This window comes from Rhinoraja longicauda, chromosome 10 (assembly GCF_053455715.1).
Source record: "Rhinoraja longicauda isolate Sanriku21f chromosome 10, sRhiLon1.1, whole genome shotgun sequence".
NCBI classification, from domain to species: Eukaryota; Metazoa; Chordata; class Chondrichthyes; order Rajiformes; family Arhynchobatidae; genus Rhinoraja; species Rhinoraja longicauda.
In genome coordinates, this window is record NC_135962.1 from 25717690 (window position 1) to 25735815 (window position 18126).

At 38.8% G+C, this 18126-nt stretch overlaps 1 protein-coding gene across 6 annotated transcripts in view; it reads left to right on the top strand.

Moving 5' to 3' along the window:
- Positions 1 to 18126, top strand: part of g2e3 (G2/M-phase specific E3 ubiquitin protein ligase) — a 46463-nt gene that overhangs the window by 17468 nt on the left and 10869 nt on the right. For 4 of the 6 annotated variants that reach the window (XM_078406440.1, XM_078406439.1, XM_078406436.1 and 1 more), the window contains exons 3-11: positions 719 to 810; positions 2486 to 2587; positions 5554 to 5678; positions 7356 to 7527; positions 7935 to 8041; positions 9726 to 9842; positions 11275 to 11399; positions 12152 to 12287; positions 16404 to 16720. In XM_078406440.1, coding sequence (XP_078262566.1) covers positions 772 to 810; positions 2486 to 2587; positions 5554 to 5678; positions 7356 to 7527; positions 7935 to 8041; positions 9726 to 9842; positions 11275 to 11399; positions 12152 to 12287; positions 16404 to 16720 — 1240 coding nt within the window. In that variant the 5' untranslated portion in view covers positions 719 to 771. Of the gene's footprint in view, positions 1 to 320; positions 435 to 718; positions 811 to 2485; positions 2588 to 5553; positions 5679 to 7355; positions 7528 to 7934; positions 8042 to 9725; positions 9843 to 11274; positions 11400 to 12151; positions 12288 to 16403; positions 16721 to 18126 lie in introns of those variants that run through there. The other 2 variants (XM_078406441.1, XM_078406442.1) reach the window with 2 other exon arrangements.

Sequence of the window (18126 nt, forward strand, 5' to 3'; positions counted from 1 at the left end):
TGAGTCTTGTTAATTTGGTTTTAGTTTTCCTTGGTTATAATTTCTTGTGATTCATGCAATACACAGCATCTAATGACCTGCCTAATATCCTCAGCTATACTTTGATTATTTTCCCATTTCCCAAATTTTAGATTTGAGATGTCATTTCATTTCTATATTGAAGTGCCACAATATTTATATTTTCTTCAATTTTTTATAACTTTTTTATTGGAAAAACTGAAGAAATTAACTTTTTATATACTTTGAGCTAGTCAGTAGAAAAATTACAAATAGACAGTTTGTTTCCTTTCTTGTAGCATTATCCACATCAAAATTGAAAGCAACTGTGTGCCTATCTTCATGAGAGTCGCTGTAGAATGCAGCAACAATTTTGGTATTGCACTATAGAAACCTAGAGGCAATAAATGCACCATATTTTGAGTAAATAAAACCATGTGAGTAATATCTTTCACTTTCTGCAGTTTAAGGGATGCTTGTAATACTACTTTTCCATGAGCTTCCCTAATCGAAAATGCTCCCAAAAATTATAGTGATTTGGTGCAGGTTGGCAGAGGAATTGCTGCTCGCAAGAGACGGCTCGGAAAACAAAGCTGGAATGAGACAGATCTTCCAAAGTGTTTTTGTTGTTGTTGCAATTGCAATGGACTCGAAGCCTTTTCAGGCAATTGCTCAGACTGTTTTAATTTTAGATAATTGCTGTGTATTTGATTTATTGTAGCTTGTGCATTTTGTCGACGGAATGATGACTGCCCTGAAAAATATGGCGAGAAGATGACCTATGGTGGGATAACTCTGCATTACTACTGTTTAGTAAGTTGAAGTAATTATTTAACTTATTTTCCTTGTTTTTGGTGAAATGGTTTACTGAATAGTGAAAGGCCTGGAGAGAGTGCGTGTGGAGATACTCCTAGGTGGTTTGATTGATAAAGACACCGAAAGTGCAGATAAAATAAAGTGCAGGGCAGCAACGAGATAGATTGGAGGATCGGGAATTCATCCTTCGTGAGTGAGAGGTCTATTCAAGAATCTGATAATAGCGAGGAAGAAACTTTTCTTGAATCTAATGATACCTGCTTTCGTATCTTCTGCTGGACGGGAGAGGGAAGATAAGAGATTGACCAGGATGTGAGTGGCCCCTGATCATGTCGACTGCTTTTCTAATGCAATGTGAAATACAGATGGTATCGATGGGATGAGGGGGAAATGGGCGGAGGCTCGTTTAAGGGATGGTGTTTACAAGTCTCTGCAATTTCTTGCAGTCTCGGGCAGAACAATTGCCATATCAAGCTGTGATGCATACATATCGGATGCTTTCTATGGTTCCCCTCTTGAAATTAGGCAATCATTGGAGCTACATCAAATTTCCTTAGCCTTGTGAGGAAGTAGAAGTGTCGGTGCGCTTTCTTGACTGTAATGTCAATGTGGTTGGGCCAGGACAAATTATTAGCGATATTGAAACCAAGGAACTTGAAGCTCTCAGCCATCTCCACTTCAACACCATTTATAAAGACTAGGGCATGTACTTTCCTCCACTTCCTAAAAGCTTGCTTTCTTAACACCATGCAATAGAGCTTTCTAACTCCTTCCTGTACTGTGTCTCATCACTATTTGAAGTCCAGCCCATTATGGTGGTGTCAACCACAAATTTGTAAATGGTGGACAAAATTTGGCCACGCAGTTGAGAGTGTATAGGGAATATAATAGGGGACTAAGAATGCAGCTTATCCTTGCCGATTGCGGTCTATGGATCAGGAAGTCAAAGATCCACTTGCAGAGGGGGTGCTGAGTCCTGGTCCAGGAGTTTGAATTATGGTGCTAAAGGCGAGTTATGGTCAATAATCTATTCTCACTTGCATATCCGATAACATTGCAGATCATGTAAGTGGCGAACAATGTGCATCCTCCTTCTGTCCAGCCATTTCCCTAAAAAACCCTAAGATGCATGATGGAGATTAAGAAATTTCCAGGTATAACCATTTTTAAATAAGCAAATTGAAGTAGGATCATTGTTCTGTTGGTGACTTAATTCCTTCAATTTTCAGATGTAACAGAGCCTGGGTCATAAAGCAGATAAGCAGGCCCTGGGGTCCTCTAAGACACAGTGGTGTGGTAGATTTGCCGCCTTGCAGCTCCAGAGACCAAGGTTCGATTCTGACCACAGAATCTGTCTATATGGAGTTTATACGTTCTCCCTGTGACTGCGTTGGTTTTCTCCAGGTTCTCTAGTTTCCTTCCACATTCCACATGGTGTGTGGGACATAGAACGTGTACGGGTGTGGTCAGGGTGGACAGTAGGTCGAAGGGCCTGCTTCCATGCTATATCTTGAACGGAAACTTTTTTAAAAGCCTGCATCAAATATAAGTGATTACCTGCATCAACATTAATAGTTTTAAATAAACTTTTGAAAGAAACAAGTTTTATTGAATTTTATTTTTATTGTGGTCACATAATCAGAATAACTATGTACTTTGTTACCTCATGTAGATTATGTCAAGTGGCTTATACCAGCGTGGGAAAGAAAATGAAGGAATGTATGGATTTCTGGCTGAAGATGTCAAAAAGGAAATTTCTAGAGCCTCAAGAATGGTAGGTGTAATTCTCAATTTTATTAAACTGTTTCCTCATTGCTACATTTCAATGGAAATGTTGTAATTGCAGAAGGCAACAACTGAGGGAAATAGGGATAGAGGCTTTGTAGAGCAATGTCATTGCGTGACTTGGCCATGGAGGGTGGTGGCCTGGCAGACCTCCCAACCCTTCCGAATTTGGCGGAAAGTTTCCGCTTTCTTATTTCATTTCCACCATTCCGATTTCGCCTCACATTTTTCCACAAAACACATGCGTCGCCGCTCACCCTGCCCCTAGCCCCGACCCGCCGCTCGCCTGGCCTCACCTCGCCCCGCCGCTTGCCTCGAGCCTCACCTCGCCCCGCCCTGCCGCTGGCCTCGCCTCGCCCGCCGCTGGCAGGGAGGAGGGGGGTGGGGGGAGAGTAGTGGGGGGGGAGTAGGGGTGGGGAGGACATGGACCATTGTGATTTGCTGTTGAAGACCACTGGAGCGAGTATGTCTTCAATGAAATTAGGTATGTGCAGTTTTAAATGAAACTCTTCATAACTTTGAAAGAGTTAAAGTAATTACAAAAGAAACAGGTCACAAAATGGTTGCCTGCTTCTTCTTGCACATTGTAAATTGCTTAGCTAAGCAAAAAGGAGTTAAGCTGTGTTTAACCTTGAGAAGTACGGCATGTACTACATGAAAAAAAAAATAGCCTTTAGTTGGCTTTGCTGAAAAAAAGAATAAGCTTGCTTTATTATGGAAAAAAACTGACGTACTGATGACCTTTTAATACCTTATATCAAGGGTTCCCAACCTGGGGTAAATTTACTCCCAGGGGGTAAATTTCACCTACCCAGGGGGTAAATTTGTTGGTTCTGGATTTGTATATATTGACTGACTGTTTGGTTCTGATATACAGGTATCAGTTCATCATTAGTTGTTCATAAATAAGTGAAATAACATTGTTATGTGCTATTATTATTGTTATTTGAACTTAAAATAATAATGTTAAAAACAGTATTTTAAAATGTCCCCTTTGTCGGTTGCTTTATTATGGTAGAAACTCATATTACTGAACAAAACAGCGTGGGGTAAATTTACTTTTGAAAAGTTGCAATGGGGTAAACAGGACAAAAATGTTGGGAACCCCTGCCTTATATGGACATGGTCTTATTTCCTTTATTACCTTGTATGGGCACGATGTGAGTTGTGGGTATCTGAAGACACCCAGTGCTGGCCTCCCCACTCCCTCCTGGCATAATAAAGTCCTTATTGTTTACCACTAACTTTGTTGCATTGTTGTCTGTCTAGAGAAAACAAACTTTAACAACTGAGTCAAACATTTTATGATCATTGTCCTTTTATTCAATACCAAGAGAATTGGGGTGTGTAAAGAAAAAGCAAAATAGAAAAAACAAAACAATTTTTTCTTTGTGTTGTAAAAAGTATTTCTGTTCAATAACCTTTCTATAACTAGCAGAATATACTCATGATAGGCCTGACATTGTACATGTAGTCCAAGAACTACAGACTGATGGAAATAATAGTCGTTTTTCACACATGAATGGAGCGCAAAGCGTATGCACATTTGGCGTGCATACTTTTATTTGCTGAAAAGTTGCATTACGTGCTATATTATGAATTTTGATGTGAAATTCTGAATTTTGGGCATCAAAATTCTGAATTTGTAAAATCAAATTTTGGGAGGTCTGGCCCTGGCTCTAGAGGGTTTTAAAGGATAGAAACAAAATACATTTGAGGGAAGTACAATTTGAATAGAAATCAGCTGAAGTGCGATATAGTGATGAGAGGCCACACTGGCATTTTGAACAAGGCAGATGGCATAAGCAACATAAGGAAAATTTACTTAAATAGCAAACTGTCACCAGCAAGTGATGGTACAAGCAGTCATTACATTCTCATTGGGAGTTTTCAGTGATTTAATAAGGCACTTTTAATCTTGATTATGTAGGATAGGATTTTAGCACCCATTTTGTAGATGGTGCATGGTTCAGTCAACTTTGAGTTGAAAACTGAATGCAGGCACTTCGCATTTTACAGGGGGTTACGGTCCTGAAAGGTAGCGTGTAATTCAAAAACGTGTAAATTAAACATAAACATTTAAATCGGCGTTAATTTGAGCGCTTTATTTAAAAAATGCAGCGTGTAAATCAATAATAATGAAACAAACGCGGTATTTCAAAAACATAAATCAAACGTGCATAAAATGCGAGGTGCCTCTATTGGCAAACTTGGTGTTCGCCTTCTCGATCTTCAACTGACTCCATCCCACGTCCTGCATGAGACGGAGCACACTTCAGCATTCTATCAACCATGATCTGAATTTCTGAACTGTTACAGTATGCACCAAATTTCCAGTATAGTGGATTTTATCAGACTTTCATTGGGACCTTTGAAACGTCAAATGATAGGACGTCTGAAGAAAGGTCTCAACCCAAAGCATCACCTTTCCATGTTTTCCAGAGATGTGGCCTGACCTGTTGAGTTACCCCGGTATTTTGTCCTTTTGTGTATTAACCAGCTTTAGCAGTTCGTTGATTCTATTACATGTGCAATGATACTCTATTACTCAGTATTCCCTTACGCAGTTATAGAGGACAATCGTCATTAACGGACACCATTCCCCCCACCGTGGTCCCTTATTTAACGAGGGTTTAAAATGTAATACCACTGTTTATTGCAGTAGTTGGTTAATTACAGTGACATTTGCTATTTGTTTGCTTTGACAAATATAAACATATATTTAAACTAAAGGAATTCTGATATTGTGAAGAAGCTATTCATTTCTTATTTTGTAATTTGTGGTTGATCACATCACCCTATTCACCACCATCCCCACTGTCCTGTTGTGTCATATAGCAGGTTTGTCCGCTGTGACTGTTTGACGGCTTATATTTTCTAAGCCTACTGGATTTTATTTTAAAGTTTTCTAATGGGATTAAGTGACTCATTTGATTTCCAATTTATTCTTTGTAGAAATGTGGGGTGTGCAAGAAACGTGGGGCCTCCATAGGCTGTGCCATTAGGAAATGTCGGAAGAGCTTTCATTTTCCATGTGGTGTGGAGAATCAATGTATTTTCCAGTTTACTGGACAGTTTGAGTAAGTTTTTAAAAAAACTTTTTCCGAAAGAGTAGATACAACTTAATTGCAATCAATTTATGCATTTATTCTCTCTTTTCTTTACTTTTTTCTCAAAATTATCTCCATCAAACTGCAAAGTCCCTAACCTATTTTCTGCCATCTGTATTTGGTGGTATTGTTCATTTATCTCCTTGGACATTGACTTTTTTCAAATGCTTCCACACCCCCCTTTCAAACATGCTGTCATCATTTTTCTTGGGGGGAAAAAACAAGTCTTCCCTTTGTTTCTCTGGAAAATGCCACCATAACCACTCCTCTCAGTATTTTAATGTTTCTCTGCTCTCCAAACCAATAACTCTGTTTGCTACAGTACACTTTGAATTCCATGTTTCATTACGGGTGTCAGGTTATGGGGAGAATGCAGGACAATGAGTTTAGGAGGGAGAGATAGATCAGCCATGATTGAATGGTGGAGTAGACTTGATGGGCCGAATGGCCTAATTCTGCTCCTATCACTTATAATCTACCCGCACCCCCACCCTCCAAATCCGCCCCCGCTGCTTGCTTTGCTGTCATATGGCAGGCTCGCATCCTTTTCATGATTTAATCTTAACAGAACTGGCACATTGGCGCAACGGTAGAGCTGCTGCCTTACCGCGCCAGTGATCCAGGTTCGATCCTGACTCTGCACTGAGTTTATACAGTAAGTCACTGTAACTTGCCGTGGGGTTAGGACTGGTAATATCAAAGTGATTTTTTTGTGTTCTATGACACTGGGTGACACTAGAGTGACCACATTTACTGCCATTTCTACAGAATATTTCTTGATATAGCTTTGGTTTCTTCCTTGGTCACCATATTGGTCTCCCTTAAAAATTGCAACAGAGTCCTGTGAATATTTTCCTCAGAATTTAAATATTATTGTCCCACAACCTGTAGACGAATTGAGCTTTTAGCATGCCAGTGAATGTATTGTTATATGTCCCGAAACTGAGCAATGGGATTCTTGCAGCAGCACAACAGTTATATAAATGTAGTACTCTGTAAACACAATAATAAACAACAACAAGTTAATATACACAAACAATGTCCCCCAAATCTATGTAGTTTGGAGCTTATTTGAAGGTTGTAGTGTTTAATAGCATGATGGTTGTAGTTAAGAAGCTGCTCCTGAACCTGGACGATACAGTTTTCAAGCTTGCACTTTCTTCCCAATGGCAGGAATGAAATGAGAGCATGGCCAGGGTGGTGTGGGTCTCCGATGCTGGGTTCCTTTTTGAGGCAGCGACTCCTTCACCACCGTGTTCACTTTTTGCAGTCGTCTTTGTTCCTGGGCGTTCAATTTACCGAACCAAGCCGTGATGCAAACAGTCAGTGCTCTCCCCTCTACACCTGTAGAAGGAGTGGATCAGAGTAAGAGTGGAGTGGAGAATTAAAATGGCAAGTAATAGGATGCTCGATGTTGCTCCTGCAAAGCAGAGACTCAATATATTCTCCAGTATAGAGACACCCCATTGTTCCGGTGGAATGCAGTATGCTAGAATGGAACAGGGGCAAGTGAATCATTGCTTCACCTGCAAAGATTGTTTGGGTCTCCAGATGGTGGAGAAGGTGAAAGCTCAGGTGCGGTTACATCGGGGAAAAGTCCATTTTGCAAATTGTGTTAATAGTATTCTTATCCTTTTAACCTTCTAGGTCTTACTGTTCGGTGCATAAACCTGTGCAAAAGGTACCCCATGCCTCCAGAAGGTCAGGAGGTTCCTTCACATGTGCTGTCTGTTTGGAGTCTATTGAACCATGTCCTTCTTACGATGTCTTGAAGAGTCCTTGTTGTAAAAACACATGGTTTCACAGACAATGTTTGCAGGTGAGTGAAAGTTCAAAAATGAAAATCAGACTTGGCTTTGGATATTATTTTCAAAGATCAAAGTACTTTGAATGCTGTAAATCTGAAGTAAAAGCAGGAAACTGGGAATACCGAGCAGGTTTACAACATGTGGAGACAAAAATGAAGTTATCGATACTGGTTGGCAATCTTTCAACAATATCCCTTACAGGGTTGAAACCAATACATTGACACACATCAAGGTGCCAACTGAGAGAGGGTGGTGAAGGATTGTTAGACCAGTTTGTTAACTGGGGAGAGTTGAATCAAAAGAATGCGGATGGTACACAGAGTTGCCCGTTTTATAGAAGTGTTCAATGAAGTTGACATTGTTATCTTTTAAAAAATATATTATTTGTTAATAAATGTAATTGGGGTTTTTTTTGTAGCATCAAGCACTGAGTGCTGGAATGTTCTTCTTCAAGTGCACGATCTGCAATAATAAGGATGAATTCCAAAAGGAAATGTTGCGCCTGGGGATCCATATCCCAGAGAGGTATGTATGCATTTATCAATTAACATTTTGCTGCTTTTACAGCATTTATTAACTACGTAACAGGAATAATTCTTTACGTGTAATAATTGATTCTTTTAAGAATGTGAAGAAAATTTGGGAGAAGTTGATAGGCTTGATGCACATTATTCATTTTAGTTCATTACATGGCGGCACAGTGGCGCAGCGATAGAGTTGCTGCCAAACAGCGCCAGAAACCCGGGTTTGATCCTGATTTTGGGTGCTTTCTGTAGAGAGTTTGTACGTTCTTCCTGTGACTGCGAGCTTTCTCCGGGTGCTCCGGTTTCCTCCCACTCTCCAAAGATGCATATGTTTGTAGGTTAATTGGCCTCTGTAAATTGTCTGTAGTGTGTAGGAATCGAACTAATGGGTAATCGATGGTCAGCTTAAGGTCATAGATGATAAGAGCGGCATTAGGCCATTCGGCCCATCGTCTACTCCGCCATTCAACCATGGCAGATCTGTCTCCCTCCTAACCTCCCCATAACCCCTGACGCCCGTAATAATCAAAGTTTGGTGGGTCGAATGGCATGTTTCCACGCTGTATTTCTAAATTAAACTAACATGAACTAAACGAAGTTAGTTGAGTAGCGTTGTATCATTTCTCTCCCTTCACAGCAGCAATTTGTCTCACCCACTTTCCCAGCTGTTTCCCCCACCAGGAGAAATAAGGCATTTTGATTTTTCGCTTTAAAAACATGAAGTGACAGAAACACAAACTACTTTTGAAACCAGATTGTGTTATTTTATAATGTTTTACCAACTCACCCCTCCCAACCCTTCCGAATTTGGCAGAAAGTTTCCATTCTCTTATTTCATTTCCGCTACTCCGGTTTCACCTCACATTTTTCCGCAAAACAGTCGGTAATTTCAATTTATCAATTCGACCGCTAGAGGTCGCTAGGGGTTCTGCGAGAAATCCCCCGCACCCTGGAAGTCTCCCCGAAATTACCGACTGTTTTCGGATGGTCAATATCGATGCGTTGTATTAGGATCCTTGTTAGCACGGTCACAGACTCGTGCTATGAAATCCTTCCATATGTTTAGTCGAGTCGCATATATCAACTCTTTCTTCATAACTTACTTATACATTTTATGACCATTGTTCTTTTATTCAATAATAAGAGAATTGGGATGTGTAAGGAAAAAGCAAAATAGAAAAAACAAAACAAACCAACTTTTTTCTTTGTGTTGTAAAAGGTATCTCTGTTCAATAACCTTTCTATAAATAGCAGAATATATTCAAGATAGACCTGACATTGTACATGTAGTCCAAGAACTACAGACTTTTGGAAATAACTAGACCTCTCCTGCATTGGTGCAGCACCCTCTCCCCCCGCACCCACTCCCCCATCCCCTTCTCCATGGACCCTTCTCTCCACCTCCCTCCCCTTTTTTCACACATGAATGTAGCAATTTGGCATGCATACTTTTTTTGCTGAAACGTTGCATTACGCTCCATATTATGAATTTTGATGTAAAATTCTGAATTTTGGACATCAAAATTATGAATTTTGGACATCAAAATTATGAATTTGTAAACTCAAATGTTGGGAGGTCTTCCTTCTCCCAAATGCTCATTACAGAGAGCCTGTCCCCATTTCCACTCCTGTATGCAGTAATATTTGTTCTTCCTTCACCTTATGCTTTATGTCATTGCATGCAGAGATGCCTCCTGGGAACTTGAAGAAAATGCATTTCAGGAACTACTGCAGCGTCATCACCGATGTGATGCAAGAAGATGTTACTGTAAGGATGGACGAGAATATGCAGAAACTGAAGGGTATATATTACACTAAAAATGACCATTCTGTTAACCAAGCATAATTGTTCATTAATCGCAACACACTGAATTCTTTAAAACCAAATAAATTAGGGTTTTGAGAAGCAATTGGTGGTGATTGCTATTTTTTTAAAAGATCTGCTGTATTCATTGCTGTATCTGTAGATGCACACCATGTGAAAACTTGCTGTTGGTATTTTGCTGGTGTTTAATTTGTGTCTATAACTCCTAAGTCCAGAGGTTTACTATAATGATTCTGGGGATAGCTGGGGTAATGTATGATGAGTGTTTGACAGCACTGAGCCTGTACCCGCTGGAGTTTAGAAGGATGAGGGGGTACCTCATTGAAACTTATCGAATAGTGAAAGGCCAGGATGGAGTGGATGTGGAGTGCATGTTTCCTCCAGTGGAAGAGTCTAGGACCAGAGGGCACAGCCTCAGAATAAAAGGATGTACCTTTAGAAAGGAGATGAGGAGGAATTTCTTTAGTCAGAGGGTGGTCAACCTGTGGAATTCATTGCCATAGACGGCAGTGGAGGCTAAGTCATTGGGTATTTTTAAAGTGGGGATCGACAGATTCTTACTTGGTGAGGGTGTCGAAGATTAAGGGGAGAAGGCAGGACAATAGGGTTGAGAGGGAAAGATAGATCCGCCATGAATGTATTGCAGAATAGACTCTGTGGGCTGAATGGGCTAGTACTGCTTTTATGACAATTTGCGTGATACTGCATTTCATCATTAAACTTCTTATGGAGTCGATTAGGGGGCGGTGCTCATGCAGAGATTTCCCTGCACTTAGACGGGGAAGCCAGTGTGCCAAACCTGGAGCAGGATAACTTGGCAGAAGGCCCATTCATCTTCATGGGGAAAAACGGGTGCAGAGAGAAAAGCAATTGCCAGGCAATTTAAGGTAGACACAAAATGCTGGAGTAACTCAGCGGGTCAGGCAGCATCTCTGGAGAGAAGGAATAGGTGATGTTTCGGGTCGGGACCCTTCTTCAGATTTATCTCTTTTACATGTAATTATTTCTTAAGTCTTTGTTTTTTTTAAATTTTTAGATTTATTGGTATTTTCAGTGATTTCAATATTTTGATGAATGTTAGAGGCGATGTTTCGGGCTGGGACCCTTCAGACTGATTTTGACTCAAAATCTTGCATATCTGTATTCTCCTGTGATGCTACCTGACCTGCTGAGTTACTCTGAAACTGCTTCTTCTTCAAGGCACACGCTGCACTGTTATTCATTATTTTCAGTTGAGCCAATTAACTTCATGTAGTGGAGATGATTAGTTCATAATTTCTGAATTAAATGTTTACCCATACTAACTGAAAATTCTGAAGATAATTATTAGATCTGTTCTTCAACACAAAAATAGTTAATGTAATGAAAAATACTTTTGTAAAAAAATTAATGATAATTATTTTTTTCAGTAAATGGATCATTGTCCTTTGTAAGTACTGTGGTTCCAGTGGGACTCATCTGGCCTGTTCATTGATGGCAAGCGGTTTGGAAAACTGGGAATGTCTTGAATGCAGAGAGATCGTATACAAAACAGGTAATTATTTTGAAAATAGCAGCATTTCTATTTAAAGTATTAAAATGATTCAGAAAGTTGCTTTTGACAATTCCAGTTTAAGGCATTATGACTGTTTAGTTTAAAGAGACGTACAGCATGGGAATGCCCTTTGGCCCACCTAGTCCATGGTGATCATCATTCACACTAGTTCTATATTATCTGCCTTTCGCATCCATTTTCTACACACTCAAGCCAATTAATCTACAAACCCTCACATCTTTAGGATGTGGGAGAAAACCAGAGCACCTGGAGGAATCCCATGTGGTCACAGGGAGAACATGCAAACTCTACACAGATAGCACCCAAGGTCAGGATCAAGTCTGGGTCTGGCCCTGTGAGGCAGAAGCTCTACAAAGCACGCCAAGGTGCCAGCCACAATATTTTGGTCTTTTGCATTATTCAATACAGGGATTTGAGGTTCTTTCTAAGAACTTATTAAAATCCAAGTCAGATGTATTCACTAGCTAGTGCTGCCATTATTTTACTATGTAGCACAGCAGGTGCAAAGCATTGCATGGACTATCCTTTCTGCTTATATTACCTGCAGCACTTTTTGATCTAACTAACTTGAAGATTGTGACAACAGTATTTCAGTTTATATTATGCTGTGGTCTTTTCCGTTCCTGAAGATGTGAATAATATTTCAGTGAAAGCCAAATGAAAAGTCTAATGGAATTTGTAAAATTGCCAGATATAACATGAATGACATTTTTTAAACGTTTTTTCCATAGAGAAATTAAGGAAAAGAACCCTAAGCTCAGAGATAAAACCAACAAAACGTAAATTTAAAGACAGTCTGGATTCACGCCATCCAACTTCTAAGTGTCCAAGGTTATCAGGTGAAACTCAGAAAGAACACAAAAATAGGTTAGTACTGTGGGGGGAAAGGAATCATCGTGATGGAATCATGAAGCAAAATCATACAACTTGATTAAATAAAGAAGATATTATGTCCTAAAATCTGAATTATGCAACTCGTGAATATTTGTCTAATGCTTATATCCATCACCCCCTCCTATATTGCATCTATCTCTGTGTCTATCTTTACATGACTTGCTTTGCTCATCTGTTAAAGTTCGATTCTTTAAGACGGACAACAATACCATGAAGTGGTAAAACATTAGTCTTTATTCCGCCAGCAGGAGTGGGAGAACTACCACTAACTAGTATGCTTGCATACTAGCAGTCACTCCAGGACCCCAATCACTCACTGAGTGTTTCGGCAGCATATTTATACAACAAATGCAATAGGTTTTACAAGTGATCACAGAACCAGATAGCCCATACTGGTGGTCTTGCAAGAGGATAGGAGTTCAATAAATCATCACCCACTACCACTGACCATGTCCGAGGTCATTAGTTCAGTCTACTAACATAAACACATCTTCCTGCTGCTCAACTTTATGGTGGTTGTAAAGGGTCTCACTCTACTCTGCTCTTCCTTAGTATCCGTCCCCTGTCCTTTGTAATATTACAACACCCCCTTTTTAATCACAAGCTGGCAGCTACACAGAGATAGCCTTGCAGGCGTCTGAGGTCTGAAATCTAATTTAGGGACAGTTCATCTTCATGTAGCATTTGGTCACGTACACCTTAACCTTTAAATCCCCTTTCTCCTGTACACATCTTGGCTGATGCTTTTGTCATCCACAAAATCTTTCACCCTCATCGTCTACTGCTACAGCCCAATTTTCATTTAAAAGAACAAGACTGCCAGTATTTAATCTTTTAAAAGTACAAAAGGGAAAGATTTGAACACATGTTCACTGTTCAAACATTTAGACTTGCTGAATGACAGATGACATTGCTGTAAACTCTCGTTATTACAGACCTCTTTATAATCGATTTTGGTTGTAGTGGACATGGGCTGGTGTTCATTGTGGAGGCTATTGAAATCAACAAGGCATTGAAATTGACAAGCAATCACTTTGATCGACACTTGGCTAAATTGAACAATGTAACAAACAACCTTGTGTATTTTTACTTGCAGTAACAAACATTTTTTTTTTGCTGTACAAAAATAACTTTGTATTTGAAAATAACTCATTGTTGCATGGATTGACCGCTAGGTGGTGGAACAAATCCCCACTCGGTTATAGCGGATAATCGGCAATAACAGGCACCATTCCCCCCACTATCGTCTATTATAAAGGTTTACTGTACATCTGTTAAAGCATTGTCGCTTGACCTCATGTAGACTTTTCAGCACAAAGCTCTTTCATACTGAGATTCTATGACTTGTACCCTGGAAAATTGTGTTCCTGAATCCCAGGCAAGTTCTTTCTGTGGGGATTGTTATTTTCGGGTAATCAGGCCAAGGGAAGTTCCTTTTTAAATCCATTTTTTTAGTGGTATCTTTATGAATTAACAAAGCAGGGGTGGGACTTTGCTTGCTGTGAATATTCTTTTGGGGGGGCTACCCTGGAAACAAGACTATTACTCAATCAAAATGCATTTCCAGTGTCCCAGTCCAAATGATAGAAGGAATTAGGAGACTTACATAGAGCACTTGTCAAATAATAACTAAAGGAAAGAATTGTTTTTACATCATTAAAAAAAATACATACAGGGTGTTATACATTTTCAAACAAAGAAAGCCACATAAAGATATTAGAAGATATTTGACTGTCTAATCAAAAGTGGCGTCGAGGAAGTTTTCAAAAAGCTTTTTAAAGGTAAGAGACAGCTAGAGAATTTTGAGGAGGGAATTCAACTGCTTGGAGCATTTGCAGAAGGATGTTTGTCTGTCAGTAGTGCAGTGATTAAATGAGCATGAACAAAAAGTCAAAATTGGATCAACTCTGAAGGTTATTGCGCTGAAAGGAATTACATGGGTAAAGAGCAGGACCATAGAACGTTAAAAACAAATTGGAGAACTTTTAAAGCAAGGCAATAAAGGCTGCAAGCTGAGGGATAATTCATTAATGTATATTACTAAATGAAGATGCACTTTTCGGTGGCTTTGTGAATATGGGGAATAGGAGAGAGGACAGCCAGAAATACATTGGAATAATTGTTTCATTATCTTATTTTAATTTCACAATCTGGCTACAGATTAGAAATCGTCAATTATTTATTTTTTAATACCGATTTATGTGTTGTGTTCTATGGACATAGCTTGTTAAGATACCTGTTTACGCTCATGTTAATGCTCTCAATCGTCTTCTTGAAATTGTCTTTAATCCATTAAACAAACTCGGTTCCATACCTTGTCTTCATTGTTTATTTCCATAATTAAGGTAAATTCGGTGAATTGAATTCAGTATCGGGCTGAAAATGTTGCATACTATTCAGTGATAATTGCAATTACAGAATTGAATTACAAAACATTTCAGAAATATATAGCATGCTATTTAAAACATTGTTATGAGTTTAGCTTTGCCTGCCAGATTTTAACTGGTCTGTGTCCTGCCAGCTTTGTTGACCTAGTACAAGCAAGAACAAACAATGATTATTTAGCTGTCTAAATGCCATTTTGGAATTTCTGGTATTTATTTTTGAGACATGTCACCCAAATTTTGGCATTGCACAACAATCATGGATTCAGGCCATTTATTTGGTGAGCAAGATACCTGGTAAAGTATAAAGTGAGAAACAAACATTGCTCAATTGTCTTAAGCTAAGTAACATGCAGACGATGCTTCACAAAATAAATCCTGATGGAAGTAAAGATTGCAGCTATAGAAGTCTTGTAAAATATACAATCCCAATCTGAAGTACAGTAAACCCTCATGGTTACAGACCTATTTATAACAGATTTTTGTTCTAGCAGACTGTCTCTTTAAGAACATGCGGCCAGTTTAACACTGCGGAGGGCTTTGAAATTGACAAGGCATTGAAATTAACAAGTTATTGCTTAGATCGACACTTATCACCATTAAACAATGTATCAAACAACCTTTAGTATTTTTAGCTTGCAGTAACAAAACTAAATTTTTAGCTAGTTAAAAAAAAACTTTGTACACTGAGCAGATTAGGCAGGTTAGTATCTTTGGAAGAAGAAACTGAGTTAATAATTAAGGTTAAGAAAATAACTGCAGATGCTGGCACAAATCGATTTATTCACAAAATGCTGGAGTAACTCAGCAGGTCAGGCAGCATCTCGGGAGGCAGATGCTGCCTGACCTGCTGAGTTACTCCAGCATTTTGTGAATAATAATTAAGGTTGATGTCCTTCACCCTGAACTCCAGGTGGGTAGTTACTCATGGGAATCTCACCAAGAGTGGAGTGGTTTCCTCACCCCAACACCCCAGATGTCCCATTTTGCTCTCAGTCTCTGAATTCGTGATTCAGCAGCAGGGGCCGTTATTATCGTTCCCCAGCTGTGCTGGACAAGGTGGTGCCGGGCGGCCTTGGGCCACTGCGCTTCGTGTGGTGAGGGTGGTCCCCACTGGGCTCTCAGTAACGGGGCTACAGAACTCTGACCCGGAGCCCAGACAGTGATATCAATGGGACAAACTGTTACTCAGTAAGAGCGGAAAATCGGCAATAACGGCCACCATTGCCCTCCCTATGATCCGTTAAAAAGAGGGTTTCTGTATATTACATTTTGATACTATCACATTAGAAAGATTAATTTGTACTGAAAATTTTGGACAGATTATGAATTTAAGGAGTATAAAGTCTAAATGTTTCCTACCTACCTGCAATTATGTAATCTTGCAAAGGAAGCACTGGTTGAAGGAGGGGAAAACTCTTCCGTTAAATTCACGAGGATTCCTGTCCTGATGGTCTTCCTTCAATCCATCAGTTAGTATTGGGTTGAAAAATTCTGGTGTTTTTTTTTGTTTCTTGCCTTGTAAAATAAATTTGTGATCTTATTTGTACTGAAGGCTATGAGTCATCAGGAAATCTTCCACTTTTGATATCATCTTAAATTGTGAATTGTTTCAAAGACTTCTTGACATTGCAGATTATTCTGCGGAATAAAATGTGACATTACACAGTTCATCAATTTAAAACTTTAAATATTTTTTCAACAGACAGATTTTTTCATCAAGACCACTTACAAGCATTTTGAAAGAATTAAGGTCACAAATCAAATTGAATGTCATCTCAAGAATCAATGTTGACAGAACAAATGCATGGGAAGGAGCTCTGGGAGAGATGAAAAGAAAAGAATTCAGTCCTACTAACACACTTTGCATTCAATATTCAGATAAGGCTGACAACCCTCAAGAAGTTGTTCATCTGACAAATCCCCTTTATGATTTTTTTAATTTGCTCATGCATCATCTTCAGAATTCAACTCTATTTGAAGGTCTGACTACCTCAAAGAATATAGCTCTTAATTCTCAAGGTTGGACATTTTTACATATATTATGCTTTATGATTATGTAGTCTATATCAATTTGTAATATTTGATTTATATGTAGTACAAGAAAAGGTAAAGGATGAGTGTTTGGTGGCTTTGTTCTTTGATTTAACTTTTGCTTGGATGCATTTTGTAACTTGTGTTTCATTCAAAAACAGGCACATAAAGTAGCAAGTGGCTGTACAATTCGCTGTTAAATGGGAACATAAGTTGCATTCATTGTGGGATTAAACAAGCATCTCCTTTATGGTATCTGTTATATTCTTTATTTAAATTCCCATGGTCTCACAGATTTTGCATGTTCACTTTGTCAACTAAAATGGATTAGATTTAAGATTACTTTATTGTTATATACACCAGGGTGCAATGAAATTCCTTGTTTGCATGAAACTCATAAACAGTAGATGAAGGTAGATATAACAATAGCTGCAACAACGAATGTAAAACAGCAGAATGGTGCAAAGATTGTAGCCCAATATGAAGTAGTCAAGTACAATAATGGAATAACCAAATGAGGTAGAGTTATGATTAAGAGTACATGGCAGCTGTTTCGTGAAGGGGGTGTGAAAGGTGATTGCTTCAGTAGTCTGATAGCCAAAGGTTATTGGTAAAACTCACTAAAATGCATTATCATGTAAGAAATTTGGAGCCTAATAGAAAATATTGCATTGTACTACAATGTATGAGAATAAGAGGATTGAAATTAACTACTGATTTTGCATTTTTACATAATTTTAGTTTTCAGAATTGTTCTTCCACTAACTAATGGAAGAATACAAATACTAAACTAAAATGGAAGGACTTACCTCAGATTTTATTGATGGTTAACTATAACATGTTTTGCATCTCATGCAGCTTTGCCAGTGTTTTTTTTTGCAGACCAAAAGGTGCTGGTACACATATTGTTCCTTGCCAATGGTGTCCGGGTCATCCTATTGGCTGCTTAAGCTGTTTAAGGGCCCGGCCACATGATTTAATTAATAAATTGTACTTAAACTTTAGTAATCTTTTTGTAATAAAAATTCGAAACATTTGAAAATCTAGTTTTTTAACTTTTTGTAGGTACCACTACTCCGTCACAAAAAAGCACTGGAATTCATACTTTTGTATTTTGTCGATAAATCAATATAGTGTAAAGTTTGTACATGACCTTACTACACTTGCTAGATTTCATGGTTTATTGCTGTTGGGGAGCCTAGAGAATATTAGTTGGTTGGATATTCATGGTTGAAGATAGTTAGAGAGTTATATCTATCAACCAAGGTTCAGGGTCTTTTATTGTCATGTGTACCAATTAAGGTACAGTGATATACCAGTGTAATTTCTTCCTATTTTTGCCCAACGCAAATTGGAGGAACAGCACCTCATATTTTGCTTGGGTAGCTTACTCC